The sequence below is a fragment of the Saccopteryx leptura genome, chromosome 4 (genome assembly GCF_036850995.1).
Source record: "Saccopteryx leptura isolate mSacLep1 chromosome 4, mSacLep1_pri_phased_curated, whole genome shotgun sequence".
In the NCBI taxonomy this organism is placed as follows: Eukaryota; Metazoa; Chordata; class Mammalia; order Chiroptera; family Emballonuridae; genus Saccopteryx; species Saccopteryx leptura.
Window position 1 is genome coordinate 142,988,951 of NC_089506.1, and position 19,494 is coordinate 143,008,444.

Below are 19,494 nucleotides of genomic sequence, written 5' to 3' on the forward strand. Positions count from 1 at the left end.
GGCTCATGCTGTGGACTTTCTTATACTGTCTCAAATGTTCACAAACCCCAAATAAGCAATATCGGGCCTGAGCATGCTACATACCTCTTGCTGAGTGGCCCCAGTCCTGGCACTAACAGCAGCAAGACCAGTTCACAGCTTAGCCTCTTCTGGGCAACTCCAAGCCCAGCATAAGGACCAGCCATCTACAGATCACTCAATACCTCATGCTGCATGACCATGGGCTGCGCACAGATGGTGGCTGACCTTGGTCTACATGTCCTGGGAGGCACCAAAGCCAGTGCACAAAGTAGCCAGATTCAGACCATCCTGGAGCACCACCTGACAACCGCATGAGTGACATACTCAGGAAGTAGAACAGGTCGGCAACAGGGCCCTGATGAAGCAAGTTCTGCTCGGCAGCGTCAGCCCCTGCACAGCAGCTCCATCCCTGGAGTCACCAATCTTCCTGGGAGCTGATTCTTCCCATTCATGAATCAATAGCAATCAAGGCTCAACTACAACAGAAGGTTGTACACAGCTACCACAGCGAGTACATCTAGAGCGCCTGGCTTGGGTGACTGGAGAGGCTGCATCACTGGGACCTACAGGACATCTACTACATAAGGCCATCATGCTAAGACTAGAAAGCATAGCAGATCTACCTAAGTACAGTGGTACCTTGAGATACGAACAGACCAACATACAAATTTTTTTTTTTTTTTTTTTAAGATACGAGCTGTGACTTGGTCCGTATTTTTGTTTGAGATCCAAGCGAAATCCCAAGATGAGTCATGATTCAGGAAGCTGCTGCCAGTTGGCACGTTGGTGCACAGGTCCAGTATCAGCAGTTTGATATATGGGTTGATTGACTTATGAGCTTGGTTACAGAACGAATTCAATTCATATCTCAAGGTACCACTATAGATAAAAAACAAACAAAAAAAAAAAAACAGAGAGGCAGCCAAAATGGGGGGGTAAAGATACTTCAAATAAAAGAACAGAGAAATCTCCAGAAAAAGAACTAAATGAAATGGAAGTAATCAAACTACCAGATACAGAGTTCAAAACAGTGTTTATATGATGCTCAAGGATATACAGTGAGAAGTTCAAAAGCATAAAAAAAGAACACAGAAACCATATAAAATAAACAGTCAGAAATGAAGAATATAACAACTGAAATGAAAAATACACCAGAAGGAATCAACAGCAGATTAGATGAAGCAGAAAATCCAATCAGTGGTTGGGAAGACAAGGTAACAAAACATTCAGAGCAGATAGGAAAAAGAATTTTAAAAAATGAGAAGATAGTTTAAGGGACCTCTGGACAACATGAAGTGTACCAACATAGGGGTGCCAGAAGTTGAAGAAAGGGAGCAAGGGATTGAGAACCTATTTGAAGACATAATGACTGAAAACTTCCTTAATCTGGTGAACAACAACAAAAAATTCCAAGTCCAAGAAGCACAGAAAGGCCCAGAGAAGATTAATCAAGAGGCCCACAAGAAGACACACAGATTAAAACTGCAAAGGTTAAAGACAAAGAAGCTTAAAAGTTGTAAGAGAAAATCGGTCGGTTACCTACAAGGGAGCTCCCATAAAACTGTCAGATGATTTTTCAACAGTAACTTTTGCAGACCAGAAGGGATTGGTACAATATAGTCAACGTGATGAAAAAAGTACCTACAAAGATGACTCTACCAAGCACAGCTATCATTTAGAATTGGAAGACAGAAAAAGAGCCTCCCAGACAAAAAATAGCTAAAGGAGTACATCATTACCAATTCAGTATTACAAATATGTTAAAATGATCTTTCATCTTTCTCTGAGAAGATAAAAAATATAAATGAAACGCTAATCTTTATTATATGCGACTTAAGTGTCTGTTTGTCGCCAATAGCTTATTGGTTGCTTGCGTAACTGTACTAGCCAATGCGGTGAAGTTGCCACGGCATTCAAATAGTCCCGCCTTCTGGCATGCCACCTCACAAATTGAGGTTAAAGATTGGAGCAATTATTATGCTGTTAAGAAATCCTAACACCAGGCCTGACCTGTGATGGCGCAGTGGATAAAGAGTCAACCTGGAAATGCTGAGGTTGCCGGTTCAAAACCCTGGGCTTGCCTGGTCAAGGCACATATGGGAGTTGATGCTTCCTGCTCCTCCCCCTTCTCTCTCTCTGTCTCCTCTCTCTCTCTCTCTCTCTCTCTCTCTCTCCTTTCTAAAATGAATAAATAAAATTAAATAAAAATTAATTTAAAAAAATTAAAAAAAAAAAAAAAAGAGAAAGAAATCCTAACACCAGAAGGGGTCTTTGCAATCGTACAAGACTAGAGGTTCTCCAATTGAAAAATAATGTAATAATAGCTAAGTCTTTGACTGGCTCCTCTAAAGGTGAAATACATGTCATTCCAAGAATTGATTTGGGTCCATCTCAAACAGGGTTGCCATTTCAATTGAGATGTAGACAATTTCCTGTAAAACTTGCCTTTGCTATGACCATCAATAAGTCTCAGGGCCAAACGCTTAAGCATGTTGGCATTTTTTTACCTGAGCCTGCATTTGGACATGGTCAACTTTATGTTGCCTGTTCAAGAGTTCGTGAAAGAACGGACGTAAAATTAAAAATAATTGATGGTCCTCTGCAAGGCGAGCTTAAAAATGATGGAAAGATCTACACAAGAAATGTGTACAAAGAGATCTTTGACATGTGAATTAACATTTTATTATTTAAATCACCTTTATTTATTGAGCTAGCGGTGGCTCTTAAGAAATGTACTGCCAGTGGTTTCCTTCATTGCACTCTACTTTAAGCAATTAAGCAAGTAGAAGGGGGAAACCCCATGGGGCACTAAGCAAAGGGGCGTCCTCGCCGCCTGCCCTGGGTAATTCAGTTTGAATTAGCAGACACCTTTGCACAAATCATTTTAATTACAATTTATAATATCTAGAACAGCGGTCATTTCATATGACCGCCGGGCTTTCTAGTAGATACATATCTATCAAAAAGTTACTATAAATGCAAATAGATTAAATGTTTCATTCAAAAAGACTGATTAAATGAATGGCTAAATAGATATGAAAACAAGGCACTTACATGTGTACCGTCTACAAAAGACTCACCTTACATCAAAAGACACAAATACTGAAAGTAAGGGGATGGATAAATATTTCATAAAAAAGGAAACAACAAAAAACAGGACAGTGATACTCATATTAGACAAATCAGACCCTAAAACAAAGGCTATAACGAGACAAAGTAGGACCTAGCAATTCCATTTCTGGGTATTTATTTGAAGAAACCCATAACACTAAATTGGAAAGACCTATATGCATCCATAAGTTCATTATAGCAATATTTATAATAGCCAAGATAGAAAAACAACTTAAGTGTCCATCAATAGATCAATGGATAAAGAAGTAGTGCATATATATAGGGTGTGACGAAAGCAGGTTTACATTTGTTTGCATGAAAAAACAAAATAATTTAATAAATAATACAAGAATAAACTGTTCCATGCACTCATACTGTAAACCTACTTTTGTCTCACCCTTTATAATGGAATATGACTCAGCCATATAAAAGAATGATATCTTGTCATCTGCAGCCACAAAGATAGGCCTAGAGGGTATTGTGTAAGTGAAATAGTCTAACACAGCGGTTCTCAACCTGTGGGTCGCGACCCCGGCGGGGGTCAAACGACCAAATGCCATCTGATTTCACTTATATGTGGAATCTAAAAATCTAAACAAACAAATAGAATTGAAACAGATCAAAAATACAGAAAACATTTTGACATCTGCCAGATGGGAGAGGAGTTGGCAGGATACATGAAAAGGGTAAAGGGTAATAAGTACAGATTGGTAGTTATAGGATAGTTATGAAGATGCAAACCATAGCATGGGGACTATAATCAATAACATTCTAATAAGTATGTTTGGTGTTAGGTGGGTACAAGTTTTATCAGGCTAATCACTTCATAAGATATATATATAAATGTCCAATGACTAGGTTGTACACCTGAAACTAACAGGACATATACCACAAAAGGACACCCTGCCACGACTGAGAGATATAAAAGATCTACCTAATATATAGAAAACATACAGGGAAGCAACCAAAACAAGACAGAAACGTGTCTCAAATGAAAGAAGACAAAGATTAAGGAAAAATAAATAAAAGGGAGACAAGCAATCTATCAGGTACAGAATTCAAAACACTGGTTATAATGATGCTCAATGAACTTAAGGGAATAACAGATGAACTCAGTGAAAACATACACAAAGAGAAACCATAAAAAGAACCAGTCTAAAATTTAGAATACAATAACTCTCTGGTCGGCAAACTGCAGCTCATGAGCCACATGCAGCTTTTTGGCCCCTTGACTGTGGCTCTTTCACAAAATACCACATGGAGGTGCTACTTCGATAAGGAATGTACCTACCTATATAGTTTAGGTTTTAAAAAAAATTGAAAAGAAATTTCAATTGTTGTACTGTTGATATTTGGCTCTGTTGACTAATGAGTTTGCCAACCACTACAATAACTGAAATGAATACATTAGACAGCATCAACAGCAGATGAGATAAAGCAAATGATCAAATAAGTGATCTAGAAGATTAAGTGGCAAAAAACACCCAATCCAAACAGCAAGAGAAAAAAGAATTAAAAAAGTGAGGACATTTTAAAGGACTTCTGGAACATCATGTGTACAACACTGGCATCATAGGGGTACTAGAAGTATAAGAGTAAGAGCAAAATCAGAAATAAAAGTGATGACTGACACCACAGAAATACATAGGGTTATAAGAAAATATTACACACTTCTATGTCAACAAACTGGACAACCTGTAAAAAATGGATAAACTCCTAGGAAAATACAATCTTCTAAGACAATCAAGGAAAAAATGGAAAATCTGAACAGAACAGTAAGTACTAATGATGTCACCAAAAAACTACAAAATTACTATTCAGAAATCATTTACATTTTAAATACCAAAAACAATCAGAAAGAAAACCCCATTTAGTTGCATCAGAAAAAAGAAAAACAAAACCCTAGGAATACACTTAACCAAGGAGGTAAAAGACCTGTACTAGGGAAACGCTAAGACAATGAAGAGACAAATAAATGGAAGCCCATACTATGCTCATGGATAGGAAGTATTAACATCATTTAAACATCCATAGTACCCAAAGCAATTACAAATTCAATGTAATCTCTATCAAAAATCCAATGGCATTTTTCACAGAACTAGAACAAATGATCCTAAAATTTATATGGAACCACAAAAGACCCCAAATAACGAAGGAATCTTGCCAGCTACAAAGTTGGAGGTATCACACTACCAGGTATCAAACTATACTACAAGGATATGGTACTAACATAAAAACAGACATGTAGATCAATGAAACAGAATAGAAAGTCCAGAAATAAGGCCATGCCTATATGATCAATTAATCTATGACAAAGGAGGCAAGAATTTACAATGGGGTAAAGATAGTCTCTTCAATAAATGGTGCTGGGAAAACTGAACAGATACATGCAAAAGAAAATAGACTTTTGCTGGTGGACACTGTTGAGTAAGCATCATTCAAGTCTCCTCTCCTGCAGTAGCCATGTCTAAGTCAGTCTCTCAAAGAGTCAGAGCAGCTGCAGAAGCTCTTTATTGGAGGTTTGAGCTTTTAAAAAACCAATGAAAGTCTGAGGAGGCATTCTGAGGAATGGAGAATACTCCAGAACTGTGTAGTGATGAGTTCCCAACACCAAGTGATCCCGACCGAGGCTTTGGTTTGTCACATCTGCCACTGTGGAGGAGGTGGCCACACAAGGGGGATGGAAGAGTTGTGGAACCAAAGAAGGCTATTTTAAGAGAAGATTGCCAAAGACCTAGTGCCCACTTAACTGTGAAAAAAGACTTTTGTCAGTGGCATTAAAGAAAATTGAAGAACATCACCAAAGAGATTATTTTGATCAGTATCGGAAAATTAAAATGACTGAAATCATGACTGACGAAGACAGTGGCAAAAATAAGCTTTACTTTTTGTAGCCTTTGATGACCATACTCTATGGACAAGCCTATCATTCAGAAATACCACATTGTAAATGGCCACAACTAGGATGTAAGGAAAAGCCCTAGCTAAGTAAAAGATGGCTACTGCTTCATCCAGCCAGAGGTCCAAAAGTTTCTGGAAATGTTGCAGGTTGGTGTGGAGGTTGGTTTTGGTAGGAATGACAACTCTGGTCATGCAGGAAATTTCAGTGGTTGAGGGGGCTTTGGCAGCAGCCATAATAGTAATAGATATTGTGGCAGTGAGGACGGCTGTAAATGGATCTGGTAATGACAGAAGCAACGTAGGATGTGGCGTAAGCTACAATGGTTTTAGCAACTACAACAATCAATCTTCAAATTTTGGTCCCATGAAAGGAGGAAACTTTGGAGGCAGAAACTCTGGCCCCTATGGTGGTAGAGAACAATACCTTGCCAAACCACAAAACCAAGGTGGATTTGGCAGATCCAGCAGCAGCAGTAGCTATGGCAGTAGCTGAAGTACTAACAAAGCTTAGCAGGAAAGGAGGGCCAGAGAAGTGACAAGGTAGCTACAGGTTACAAGAGATTTGTGAACTCAGCCAAGCACAGTGGCGGCAGGGCCTAGCTGCTACATAGATTTTAGACAGTATCATAGGTGATATGAAGGACTATTTTCACAAAGTGAACCTTACTTAACTCAGATTCTAGGATGGAATAAACTGAATGATCTAAATTAAAACACAAATACCTTTCCATTGTAATTCCTGCTCTGGATGCACTAGATAAAATGGCAGTCAAGGCAATTTGCGAAGGTGTGTATAAAAGGTAAGCATCTGTCAACGCGACTCTATTAAGAAAGTCATCTGCTGTTTTCCTCAAAATCTCTGGATTCTCCAACATGGGATAGCGGGTCTAGAAAGAAAGTTCACAAATGTTATTACTTATGAGGGTTTAATGGAGTAACAACAGTTCAACATATTTGTATTAACTGGAAAGTGCTTAAAACAGGATGCTTTTATAAAAGTAATTCCTTTTCTACACCCCAGTATCAACAATCTTTCCACGGAAGATTATTTTGTACTCATCACTGGAATGTACTGAAAGTACAGTCATTAAATAAGAAACAGATGCTTTAAGATAATATAACTCAAGTTCCCAGCACAGTACTTGACTATTCTGATTTGTTAATCCAGCTGCTGTCCTTTTCCACAAGAGGAAGGGGAAAGGAGTCATTTAGAAATCCCATTGGGTCTGAACTGGATCTAAGAAATATATACTCCCAGGTAAACTCTTCCCAGGCAACCCAGTGATTCTTATCTTTATTATATGCGGCTTAAGTGTCTGTTTGTTGCCAATAGCTTATTGGTAGCTTGCGTAACTGTACTAGCCAATGGGGTGAAGTTGCCACGGCATTCAAATAGTCCCACCTTCTGGCATGCCACCTCACAAATTGAGGTTAAAGATTGGAGCAATTATTATGCTGTTAAGAAATCTTAACACCAGAAAGGGTCTTTGCAATGATACAAGACTAGAGGTTCTCCAATTGAAAAATAATGTAATAATAGCTAAGTCTTTGACTGGCTCCTCTAAAGGTGAAATACATGTCATTCCAAGAATTGATTTGGGTCCATCTCAAACAGGGTTGCCGTTTCAATTGAGACGTAGACAATTTCCTGTAAAACTTGCCTTTGCTATGACCATCAATAAGTCTCAGGGCCAAACGCTTAAGCATGTTGGCATTTTTTTACCTGAGCCTGCATTTGGACATGGTCAACTTTATGTTGCCTGTTCAAGAGTTCGTGAAAGAACGGACGTAAAATTAAAAATAATTGATGGTCCTCTGCAAGGCGAGCTTAAAAATGATGGAAAGATCTACACAAGAAATGTGTACAAAGAGATCTTTGACATGTGAATTAACATTTTATTATTTAAATCACCTATATTTATTGAACTAGCGGTGGCTCTTAAGAAATGTACCGCCAGTGGTTTCCTTCATTGCACTCTACTTTAAGCAATTAAGCAAGTAGAAGGGGGAAACCCCGTGGGGCAGTAAGCAAAGGGGCGTCCTCGCCGCCTGCCCTGGGTAATTCAGTTTGAATTAGCAGACACCTTTGCACAAATCATTTTAATTACAATTTATAATATCTAGAACAGCAGTCATTTCGTATGACCGCCGGGCTTTCTAGTTAAGACATTAGGAACCAAAGCACCACCTCATTTTGATTTGAAATTCCTCTACTTAACATTTACTTTTGGGAAGAAGCAAATGGAAATAAACCTTATTTCTAGATTATGCCTAAGAAACATCGAAGTCATCATATTTCCTGACAATTCTTATCCTTTTAAGATGAGCCCTGAATCCTTGGATTTACTGTAGATATTCACATTCAGATCTCCAAGCAGTAAGAAATCTTCTCTGTAATTTGAAAAAAAGTATCAGATACAATTGTGTAGTAACACCTAGGTCTTGTTATATCCCCAAATGCCTGAACTTTGATATGATAAATTCAGACATTCCACTCCGACCACAGTGTTCCTTTTCCCAATTCATTTGCTCAATTATTTCACGGCTGTTTTCTTTAAAATCTTTGGTCCCTGGATACCCCTCTATTTGCTCCTACTCAGCCATGTCCTTTGGTCTTATTTCTCTCTTGAATTTCCTGCCCCAATAAGCTGCAAACACATTTCTGGCAAAACTTTCACTATATGCTAATTCAACAAACTTTCTGCTTTGCAACCATAGCCAGATTTCTTGGTGCTGCTAAAGAAAACAATACAACCAAGAGGTCTAGTATAATAAAATGAGGTTCCCTAATCTTAATAGGGCTCGCCTCACTGACTATAATGTTCCATAGAAAATCAGTTTGATTACTCAAGACTATCCAGCTCCTCTTTCACTGTCAAAAGAAAATAACTTAAGTTGCTTTTGTCAGTACTTATTACATTTTTATGCCTACATACTGATTCCTGATCACAATGCACTAAAGCTAGAAGTCACTTAGCAATCTTCTAGTTTAAAATTTAAAAAATATTTTATGGTTCTTTAAATGAGATCTATGACAGGATACTTGAGTTATCAGAGTTATCCTAAGTTTTTAAAAGCATTACTCTAAATCACAATGGTCCCCATTATGATTCCTGGATCAGTATTTGCAGATCTACTAAATTAGAAGCTTTGAACTTCTAATTTAGCCCAGCAAAGAATTAACAAGCCTTCCAGGTGATTCTGATGCAGAGTGAAGTTTGAGAAATGCTGCCCTATTGTCAAGGCAACATTCTTGTTTTAGCTGAGCCCATGATGTAGCAATTACGATAATTAAAAGTTATAATAAAATTTTGGATTCTTTTGGTTACAGAATAATAGCAATGGATTACAATCTACCAGTTTACTTTATATCAACAAGATTACCTTTAAATCTATGAGAAAGCCCTCAAATGGTCTATAAGGATTGTGGACAATAAGGTGGAAATTAAGTTGCTGTATAAGAAGCAGTTCATATTCCAAAATCTGTTCAAGTGCCTTCTCCTGTCCCAAAGGACTCTCCCGCAGATTTCCAACAAATTGTGGACTAGATACATTGAATTCATCTACTTTACAGGCCAAAAATGCACAAGTGAGCCTAAAGGAAAATAGAAAGAATGAAGAATCTTAAATTCAGAATAGAATGCAAGTCTAAATTACCCTTTTACTAGAAAGAAATTTTCTCACACACACACACACACAATCAGGGATATGAAGACATTTTGAAAAATATTATTTTATTTCTAAAAGTATGTTCTAAAATTGCCTAATATTCACAAGTGGCTATGGTAGGCATCACAGGATATTAAAAAAAAAAAATACGAGAGACAGATAAATTTTCCTGTTCAAACTTTAATTCCATAGGAAACTATAAAATGAGGTTGAATCACATAATATTACCATAGCATTCAACCATTATAAACTTAATGGCAGTTTCATATAGTTCAACCTAAATATCTGGAAGAACAAAACAGTTGAGAAATAGGAGCACTTTTGTATCAAGAAATATAAATGGGCTCTGGCCAGCTGGCTCAGTGATAGAGTGTCAGCCCGCTGTATGGATGTCCCATGTTCGATTCCTAGTCAGGGCACACAGGAGAAGCGACCATCTGCTTCTCCTCCCCTCTTGCAGCCATGGCTCAATTAGAGCAAGTTGGTCCCAGGCACTGAGGATGGCTCCATGGCCTCTGCCTCCGGCACTAAGGAAGAATGGCTCTGGTTGCAACAGAGCAAGGGCCCCAGATGGGCAGAGCATTGTCCGCTAGTGGGCTTGCCGGGTGGATACCAGTTGGGGCGCATGCAGAAATCTTTCTCTGCCTCCCCTCCTCTCACTGAGTATTTAAAAAAAAAGAAATATAGATGGAAGAAAAAAAATACAATAGTACACACATATGTACAATATGAACACGGGATAAAAGGTTCAATAACTACCTTTGGGGAAGGCACATCAGTGGAAGTCTCCAGCATTTATAATCCCCTATTAATAGGGGAGTATTAATTTAGGAACAAACTCTCGTAGCTACTACATAAACCTCAGAGTGAGAAACTAGTAATAAAATTATCACATAAATCAAGATTGGAAGTAACAAGGGCCTGACCTAGGCTGGTAGAAATGGGAATGAAAAGGAGAAAAAACAAACAGGGACAATGTGATTGACAGCAAGCTCTTTGATGAGTCATACTATTTTCAATTTTATATTTAATAGGCATAGCGCTCAGCAGAAAGCAGTGATATGAATACGGACCTATAGGATTTATAAACTAAATGGATACAGGAGGAGTCAGCACCAGGGATTCCCATTCAGTGAGTGGGAGATGAAAGGTGCCACTACTAGAAAGGGGTGGCAGGGAAGCTAACCTGAAAGAAAACATAGTCCGAATTTGGACCAGTTAAGGTTCAAATGCCATCAGAATTATAGGGAAGTGGTATAAATACATAAAGAGTCTACCCAAGGGAGCTGAAGTTCAGAATAGAGTACAAGTCTAAGGAAATCACCCCTGACTAGAAGTTCATTTTCACACACACACGTAAAGATCTTCTTAAATAAAAATCAATAAACTACACTTATACTCACATTATTATCCGGGGGTGATATTCCATTACTGAGTTATTAAGATAAAAACGCTTGAAATACATACAAGCTGTACCCTAAAGTTAAAAATATACTGTTATCAGAATATATTTATACATACATGTTAAACTCAGTTTAAACAAAAACTTATTCATCAAAAATTTCTTTGAAAATATTTATTTACAAAGATATATGCATGCCATGTTCATTGCAGCATTGTTCATGGTGGCCAAGGCCCGGAAACAAGTGAACTGTCCCTTCATAGATGACTGGCTAAAGAAGATGCGGTATATACCTTAGAATACTATGCAGCTGTAAGAAAGATACTGCCATTTGTAACAACATGGATGGACCTCAGAATATTATGCTAAGAGAAATCAGTCAGTCAAAAAAAGCTACGAACCACATGATTTCACTATGTGCGATATAGAAATGAATCTCACAAACAGGGTGGTTACCAAAGGGAAGAGGGGTAGTCAAGGGTACAGAGAATCAAATATAGAGTGACAGAAGATAATATGACTTTGGGTGGTAGGCACACAATGCAATATATGGCTCATATATCATAGAGATGTACACTTGAAACCTTTATGATCTTATTAACCAATGCCACTCCAACAAATTTAAAGTTTCTTCGAAAAAGTTATTCGTACAAAATACCAAACTTTAATTCTTCTTTAACCAAAATAAACTGTGATAAAATGTTACAAAAAGACTGCAGCCAAAGGACCCTTCGCTGTCTTTCACTATCCACCCTGACTTATCCTTACTATGGTTACTGGCTTATTAAAAAATGTATGGGCCCTGGCCGGTTGGCTCAGTGGTAGAGTGTCGGTCTGGCATGCAGAAGTCCTGGGTTCGATTCCCAGCCAGGGCACACAGGAGAAGCGCCCATCTGCTTCTCCACCCCTCCCCCTCTCCTTCCTCTCTGTCTCTCTCTTCCACTCCCGCAGCGAGGCTCCATTGGAGCAAAGATGGCCCGGGCACTGGGGATGGCTCCTTGGCCTCTGCCCCAGGCGCTAGAGTGGCTCTGGTCACAACAGAGCGACGCTCTGGAGGGGCAGAGCATCACCCCCTGGTGGGCAGAGCGTCGCCCCTGGTGGGTGTGCCAGGTGGATCCCAGTCGGGTGCATGCGGGAGTCTGTCTGACTGTCTCTCCACGTTTCCAGCTTCAGAAAAATACAAAAAAAAAAAAAAAATGTATGTTGCCCTGGCCAGTTTGCTCAGTGGCTAGAATATTGGCCCAGTGTGCAATGCCCCGAGTTCAATCCCTGGCCAGGGTATACAAGAAGCAACCATCTGCTTCTCTTCCCTCTCTCCTTTCTCTCCCTCTCCCCTTCTCGCAGCCAGTGGCTCAACTGGTTTGAGTGTTGGTTCCGGGTGCTGAGGATAGCTTGGTTGATTTGCACATTGGCCCCAGATGGGGGTTGCCAGTCAGAGCACATATGAAACTTTGTCTATCTCCTCTCCTCTCACTTAAAAATGAATGAATGAATGAATGAATGTTTATTTTAGAATTCAGAGTAATAAAAGTGGCCAAAATTAGAAGATTTAAGGAGGAAAAGTATAAATGTTCAAAGCTTAACCAATCACTCTTGTAAAAATATTGAGTCTAACACAGTTGGAGCCATTAGTCTTCTCTCAATCGACTCCAGAACTGTGATATTAACCATGATCACTGCTGCCAAACCAAACAGAAGCAGCACCTACTATTTACTGACTGCATCCCATGTGCCAAGCTCTGTCCCAATCACAACTACCATCTTATTTTAATCCTTACAATGACTGAAAGAGCGCTATCTTCACTTTACAGAGAAGGAAACTGAGTATTAATGTGGTTAATGGACTAGTTCAAAGTCATACATCTTAATACAAGACAGGGCTGTACTCAACAAAGACTTGCCTGTACTTCTAACCATTATCTCATCTAGCTAGAACCAATGAAATAAACATTTATCTATTTCATCATGGAAAAGAAAAAATATTTCCTTTTAAATATTTTATGTAACACTAAAAATAAAATTCTTCACTAATTCTTTATAGCTAAGCATTTTGTATAAAGACAAATTCCACAAAGAAGTACGTTCAAGGATTCAGTTTCTGCATCTGAAAAGATCAACCAACTACTTCTTGCTATACTTTTTTTATCAGAAAAAACCTAAATCTAGAGATAGAAACTAATCAAGTGTAACTAAAATGTTCCATTATCTTTTTTTTTTTTTTTTTTTTTGTTCCTTTATCTTTGATCTCTCAGAAGAAGGTCCAATAAACTGAGAGCGCACTATGAATACTTTTGGACTTCTTATTTTCAATAAACTTCATATTTTTTTCAACTATAAAAATGAGATTATTTCCCAGGACAGTGGTCCTCAAACTTTTTGAAGTCGGGGCACATTTAAAATCTTACAAATTATTGTAAACACACTATACACAAATTTCTGAGAAATATGTTATAATAATTAAGTCAAATATTAAAGAAAAAAATATAAAGATCAAGCGTGCTTTTATGGTAATTAAATGAAATAAATACGACAAAATTAAATTTATTCTGATGTTAAAAAAACATTTTTATGTTACATTTTTTGAGTTATGCTTTTTAGAATTTGTAAAAAAAAAGGAGTTAAATAAAAAAAAGACAGAAAAGTTAGCTTTTTATATATATAGATACATTTTTAGTAAGATTTAGTAAATTCGGCAGGTTCCGGTGCAAATGTGTTAAGTTTTTTCATTCTTGTGTTTATGAGAAACATGAGTCTGATGTGTCCTAACGATTTCTTCAATGTTTGGGTATATATCTGAAAGGCAAACTCTCATTTCCTCATCAATACATTGAAGAATTCCTCTCGTTTTACTCTTTGTGTTGAGGGTAGAAAAATCCTAATTCACATAAATAAGATGTTAAAAATTGTAGTGAAATGGCCTGACAGGTGGTGGCACAGTGGATAGAGCGTAGGACTGGGATGCGGAAGGACCCAGGTTCGAGACCCTGAGGTCACCGGCTTGAGCAAAAAGTTCACCAGTTTGGACCCAGGGTCGCTGGCTCCAGCAAGAGGTTACTCGGTCTGCTGAAGGCCCGCGGTCGAGGGACATACGAAAGAGCAATCAATGAACAACTAAGAAGCTGCAGCGTGCAGCGAAAAACTAATGATTGATGCTTCTCATCTCTCTCTCCGTTCCTGTCTGTGTCCTTGTCTATCTCTGCCTATGTAAAAAAAAAAACAAAAAACTGTAGTAAAATGTTCAAAGCTTTTTTAGATAGTGCCACATATTCTTCTTTTATAGAAATCCAAAAGGCTCCAAAAGACAAGTCTTTTCATTTAATCATCAATCCAAAACCCCCACCATACATACCATCTTAACTTCATACCAAACAAAGGATAGAAGAAACTTGCCTCCAGTCTTTCCGGGGAACATGGGGGGCAGTGTAAACAATCCAGCACCACAGCTTAACAGCCTTTTGCAACCTAATCAGGCAAGTGAGTGGGGGGTTGGGCAGACTGTCAAGCTTACAGCCAATTCCCCACACCTCTGTCCCCCAAATATCTAAACTCCAAAAACACTGTTGGTTTTTTGGTCCCCAACAGGCACATCTCTCTGGAATACCATAGGGAGCACCTGAAATCTTCTAGGGTGCACTAGTGCAACCTGGCGCACACTTTGAGAACCATTGTCCTAGGAGGCTACTCCCTACTGTGTACCAAGTTATTCACTCTGTATGACTTTAAAACTTCAGACTTTCAGGCCCTGGCCGGTTGGCTCAGCGGTAGAGCGTCGGCCTGGCGTGCAGGGGACCCAGGTTCGATTCCCGGCCAGGGCACATAGGAGAAGCACCCATTTGCTTCTCCACCCCCCTCCTCCTTCCTCTCTGTCTCTCTCTTCCCCTCCCGCAGCCAAGGCTCCACTGGAGCAAAGATGGCCCGGGCGCTGGGGATGGCTCCTTGGCCTCTGCCCCAGGCGCTAGAATGTCTCTGGTCGCAGCAGAGCGACGCCCCGGAGGGGCAGAGCATTGCCCCCTGGTGGGCAGAGCGTTGCCCCTGGTGGGCGTGCTGGGTGGATCCCGGTCAGGCGCATGCGGGAGTCTGTCTGACTGTCTCTCCCCGTTTCCAGCTTCAGAAAAATACAAAACAAAAAACAAAAAACAAAAAACTTCAGACTTTCAATTAAGAGACTTCCATATTTGATCTTCACAACAAGTCTGAGATAATAAGGAAAAAGTATTATTTACTACTCCTTTTTTGTGTATCTTTCAGCTTTTTAATCTCAGCTTATCTTCTATAAACAATAAACAGAAACAATTATTGGGACAGAGTATGTAAATCCATATAGCCAGAAATTCTACGTGTTTCTTCTCACCACTGCCCCATCATAGTAAAAACACACACACACACACACACACACACGGGATCCTCAGACCCATATATCTGAAACAATCACACAAAAAATTTTTTCCCCAAAGGAAATCTCCAGTTTCTATTACTTATGGCATGAGCTTCACCTGGGGCATATGATTACAAATGATGAATGAATGCATGATTTCAAATGTGCGATACAAATGAAAAAGTACTATACTAGTCTATGTTCTCGTTCCAGTTCTACTCATTAATTGAAAACCTGGAGGAAAAGTAATTAAACTTTTCCTTTCTCTATAAATTGAGGATGTCATAATCTATCTAGCAGACCTCAAAATTCTTCTATTAAGTGAGAATTGAGACACTTTCTAAGATATAATACAGGAATTCATAATTTAAGAAATAGATAATGTGACAAAAACTTAAATACATAAATTATATATTTATATAACCAAGCTGCATTCCTGAATGAAGTGGATACAGAACTGAGTTACAAATTTTGAAGAGGTCATTATTTCAGAAGTCAGTTAAAGGATACTATACTTCTTCACTACTATAACTTACCACCACAGACCTCGGCATTGCTGGCTTAAACACTGAACAAAATTCCAGTAATCTTTTCTCATAGTATTTGCAGAGTGTCAGTTCTTCATGAGGCTCAAGAAAGACTGGATCATTTGGAAGAACCTTTATAGATCAAAAGTTACAATAAAAATTCAGTAAATTAAATAATCTTAAAATATTTATCTCTGTTCAGAGTAGTTTATATCTCTAGTCAGAGAAAAATATACCACACCTCATTTTTTCTTTATAGGATTGCTATTTATTACAAAAATAGCTTAAGGAAAATATTCAATAAACTAAAACCATACCTTCATTCCAGAATTTCTCAGAATGTCAACTGGATATTTGCTTCATTAAGGTATAAGTAATCCTGATGGAGTGTGTGCATATGCTCACAAGTATGATAACATGATTTACAAATTAAAAAAAGATACACATTGTTAATAGTTGGAAAATTTTCAAGACCTCCTTCTCAGTCATTAAGTCACACAAGTTGAGGTAAAATCAACATGACTCAAGAATAATCCTGACTCTGAAAAACATAACCTCTCATCCCTTTGCAAACTCTCTACAGAACACACCAGGTAGTTAACAAATACAACTTTACAACAAATATCCATTAGGTGCTGTTACTGGTTTAATTAAAACTACCGAAATGAAAGATATGTTGAAGTCCTAACCCCCCAGTACAGGCTTGCTTCCAGACCACTGCAATAAAGCAGATAGTAATCTTTCTGCAGTACAGTCTTGCCCTCTTAAAAAACAAAACAAACAAAAAGACCCGCAACAGCTGTGAGGCACAAGAAAGTGAAACTCAACAAAACAAGGTATGCCTGTGCCTCAGAATGAATGTATGTGACCTTATTTGGAAATATAGTATCTTCAGATGTAATTAGTTAAGGTAAGGTCATACTGGAGCAGAGTGGCTCCTACTGCAATGACTGATGTCCTAAGAACAGGTGAGGCCCTGGCCAGTTTGCTCAGTGGTAGACCGTCGGCCTGGCGTGCAGGAGTCCCAGGTTCGATTTCCGGCCAGGGCACACAGGAGAAGCGCCCATCTGTTTTTCCACCCCTCCCCCTCTCCTTCCTCTCTGTCTCTCTCTTCCCCTCCCACAGCCAAGGCTCCATTGGAGCAAAAGTTGGCCCGGGCGCTGAGGGTGGCTCTGCGGCCTCTGCCTCAGGCGCTGGAATGGCTCTGGATGCAACAGAGCTACGCCCCAGATAGGCAGAGCATCGCCCCCTGGTGGGCGTGCCGGTGGATCCCGGTGGGGGGGCATGCGGGAGTCTGTCTGCAGCCCGTTTCCAACTTCAGAAAAATACAAAAAAAAAAAAAAAAAAAGAACAGGTGAAGATACAGAGACAGAGACACAGGGAGGGACTGTGTAAAGATGAAGGTGGAGGATGGAGCTATGCTACCACAAGAAAAGGAACACCTGGGGTGATCAGAAGCAGGAAAAGTAAAGGAAGAATCTTCTAGAAGTTGCAGAAAGCACTGATAGGCCAACACCTCCATCTCAGACTTCTATCCTCCAGAAATGTGAAATAATAAATTTCTCACTTTAAACCACCTAGTTTGTCGTAATTTTTTTGTGACAGCCCTCAGCAACTTACACAGGTGCTAATTTTAGAGGTGGCATGTAATTGCAGTTTAGAGTAGGAATGCTGGAACTAGTGGCTCTGCCACTTACTAGCAATTAGCAAGATAGCCATGAGAGGCTAGTCAACCGCTCTGTACCTAAGTTTCCTCAGCTGTAAAGGGAGAAAAATATTAATAGTTACCTCAGGGGGTCGCTGTGGGGATTAAGAGCTAACTTGGTAAATGCTTAGAACAGTTAAGTATAATGTTACTACTTTGAGCAGCACAAAAATAAAGTGATACTAAATAAGTGACAAAGGTAAAAATACAGTATCTCAGTTTCAATAGGTCTGAGACATGGAATAATTGCTGGAGGGAAGCCAGCTAGAATAGGTGTTGGAACTTACGAGAAAAGATGAAAGAGAAATGGCTGGGAGCACGTAACAGAACTTAGCTGGCAGACCACAATCCAAACCATCTAAGTCAACTGGTTTGTGCTAACGGTCCCTCGCCTCCCTGCCTCCAACTTAACCCATCCAATCCATTCACCACCAGGATGCCAGAGGGCTCCTCCTAGTACCGAATCCGATCAGGTTAACTTGCCATTTAAAATCTTTCAAAGGTTCCCCATAAAAGTTCTTCATGAAGTTTAAACTCCTTATTTCCGCTTACAAGTCCCCACCTCCTAGCTGATCCTGCAGAGATGCTCAGCTTCCACTACCCACACCCGGGCATTCCAGGAACCTGCCCTGAACCTCTGACCTCCCACTTTGCACCTGTGGCTCGGTCCGCCTGGAGTGTCCTTTCCCCATCTTCCCTGCATCGACGCCTGTGAGAAGACCCTACAGTCCCTTCTCCGCCATGTTACTGGTTACCCGTCTGCCACTCCACAGCGGGAATGGCGTTGTCCGTCTCTGTACCTACAGCACCGGCGAGGTGCTCGCCAGTTCATTCAACAGACAACCGCTGGCCGCAGGGGGAAGTGTGCAGAAGGTCGGGGGAGTGGGGGCGGGGGTCCCGCGCTGTTCCGGAGCTGAGAGTCCAGGAGAGCCGGCCCGCCGCCGGCGCCCTCACCTTCCCGTTTGCCACCGCTTTGCATTTGAATTTGCGGTTGGCGTCGGCCCGCAACCGTGCCAGATGCTCTTCACTGGCGAAGGTCCAGTGCCGCTTCTGGCTACTGTTGTGGTACATCCTTAATTCAGAGACCAGGACCTACGGAGAAAACACTCCAAACGCTACACCATGGCGTGAACAACCTGAAGCGCGATGACTAAAGGCGGGATGGCGCGGGTGCGCTGACGCCACTGTCACGTGGTAGTGCCGTCCACAATCGCGTTTCCGGGACGGAGTATAGCGCCTCGTGCGTCCTCAGGACACCGCCTGCTACGTAAATGGGCGGACCCTACGGATATGCACCTCCTTTCGGTGAGCCTCGGCACTAGCTCCGCCCCTTTTCTATATAATTTAAAGGAGAAGCGACAGGCAGGTTTGTCTTTAGGAATATCAACTGAGGGTGTGGAGAGTATCACATAAGTAAGTAACTCACATGGAGTAATCAGAAGTGGGGAAAGGACTTGAGAGGCATCAACTTTTAAATGGAGTGTTCAGAATAGGCCACAATGAGAAGGTGACATTGAGCCGACTTGAAAGAGTTGAGGACTTAGGCCTGTCAGTCAGGTGGAAATGATCTTGAGGCAGAACGGTCAGGGTCTTACGAAAGAGTGCCTGGAGCCCTACCAAAAATCTCTGCCTCAAGGAGCGTGGCTGGAAAACCAGCAGTGCACGTGTTGTTTTTGTACTGCTCTGCCACTAATGTGACCCATTCTTTTTCTTTGCCTTTTTTCTTCCCTTTCTGTTAGATGGGGTTGCATCCTGCCGATCTCCATTGCCTATCTCCTGAAGC

General features: G+C 40.2%; 1 protein-coding gene and 1 pseudogene across 5 annotated transcripts in view; one reads left to right on the top strand and one right to left on the bottom strand.

Moving 5' to 3' along the window:
• The window catches only part of CCNH (cyclin H), a 71,536-nt gene extending 52,620 nt beyond the window's left edge, over positions 1 to 18,916 (bottom strand). For 2 of the 5 annotated variants that reach the window (XM_066381796.1, XM_066381799.1), the window contains exons 1-5: positions 18,666 to 18,916; positions 16,016 to 16,138; positions 11,106 to 11,179; positions 9,418 to 9,628; positions 6,757 to 6,920 (exon numbers count right to left, since the gene is read on the bottom strand). In XM_066381796.1, coding sequence (XP_066237893.1) covers positions 6,757 to 6,920; positions 9,418 to 9,628; positions 11,106 to 11,179; positions 16,016 to 16,138; positions 18,666 to 18,782 — 689 coding nt within the window. In that variant the 5' untranslated portion in view covers positions 18,783 to 18,916. Of the gene's footprint in view, positions 1 to 6,756; positions 6,921 to 9,417; positions 9,629 to 11,105; positions 11,180 to 16,015; positions 16,139 to 16,323; positions 16,413 to 18,367; positions 18,636 to 18,665 lie in introns of those variants that run through there. The other 3 variants (XM_066381800.1, XM_066381801.1, XM_066381798.1) reach the window with 3 other exon arrangements.
• Positions 5,701 to 6,526, top strand: LOC136403329 (heterogeneous nuclear ribonucleoprotein A1-like; annotated as a pseudogene).
• Positions 18,917 to 19,494: the final 578 nt, after the last annotated feature.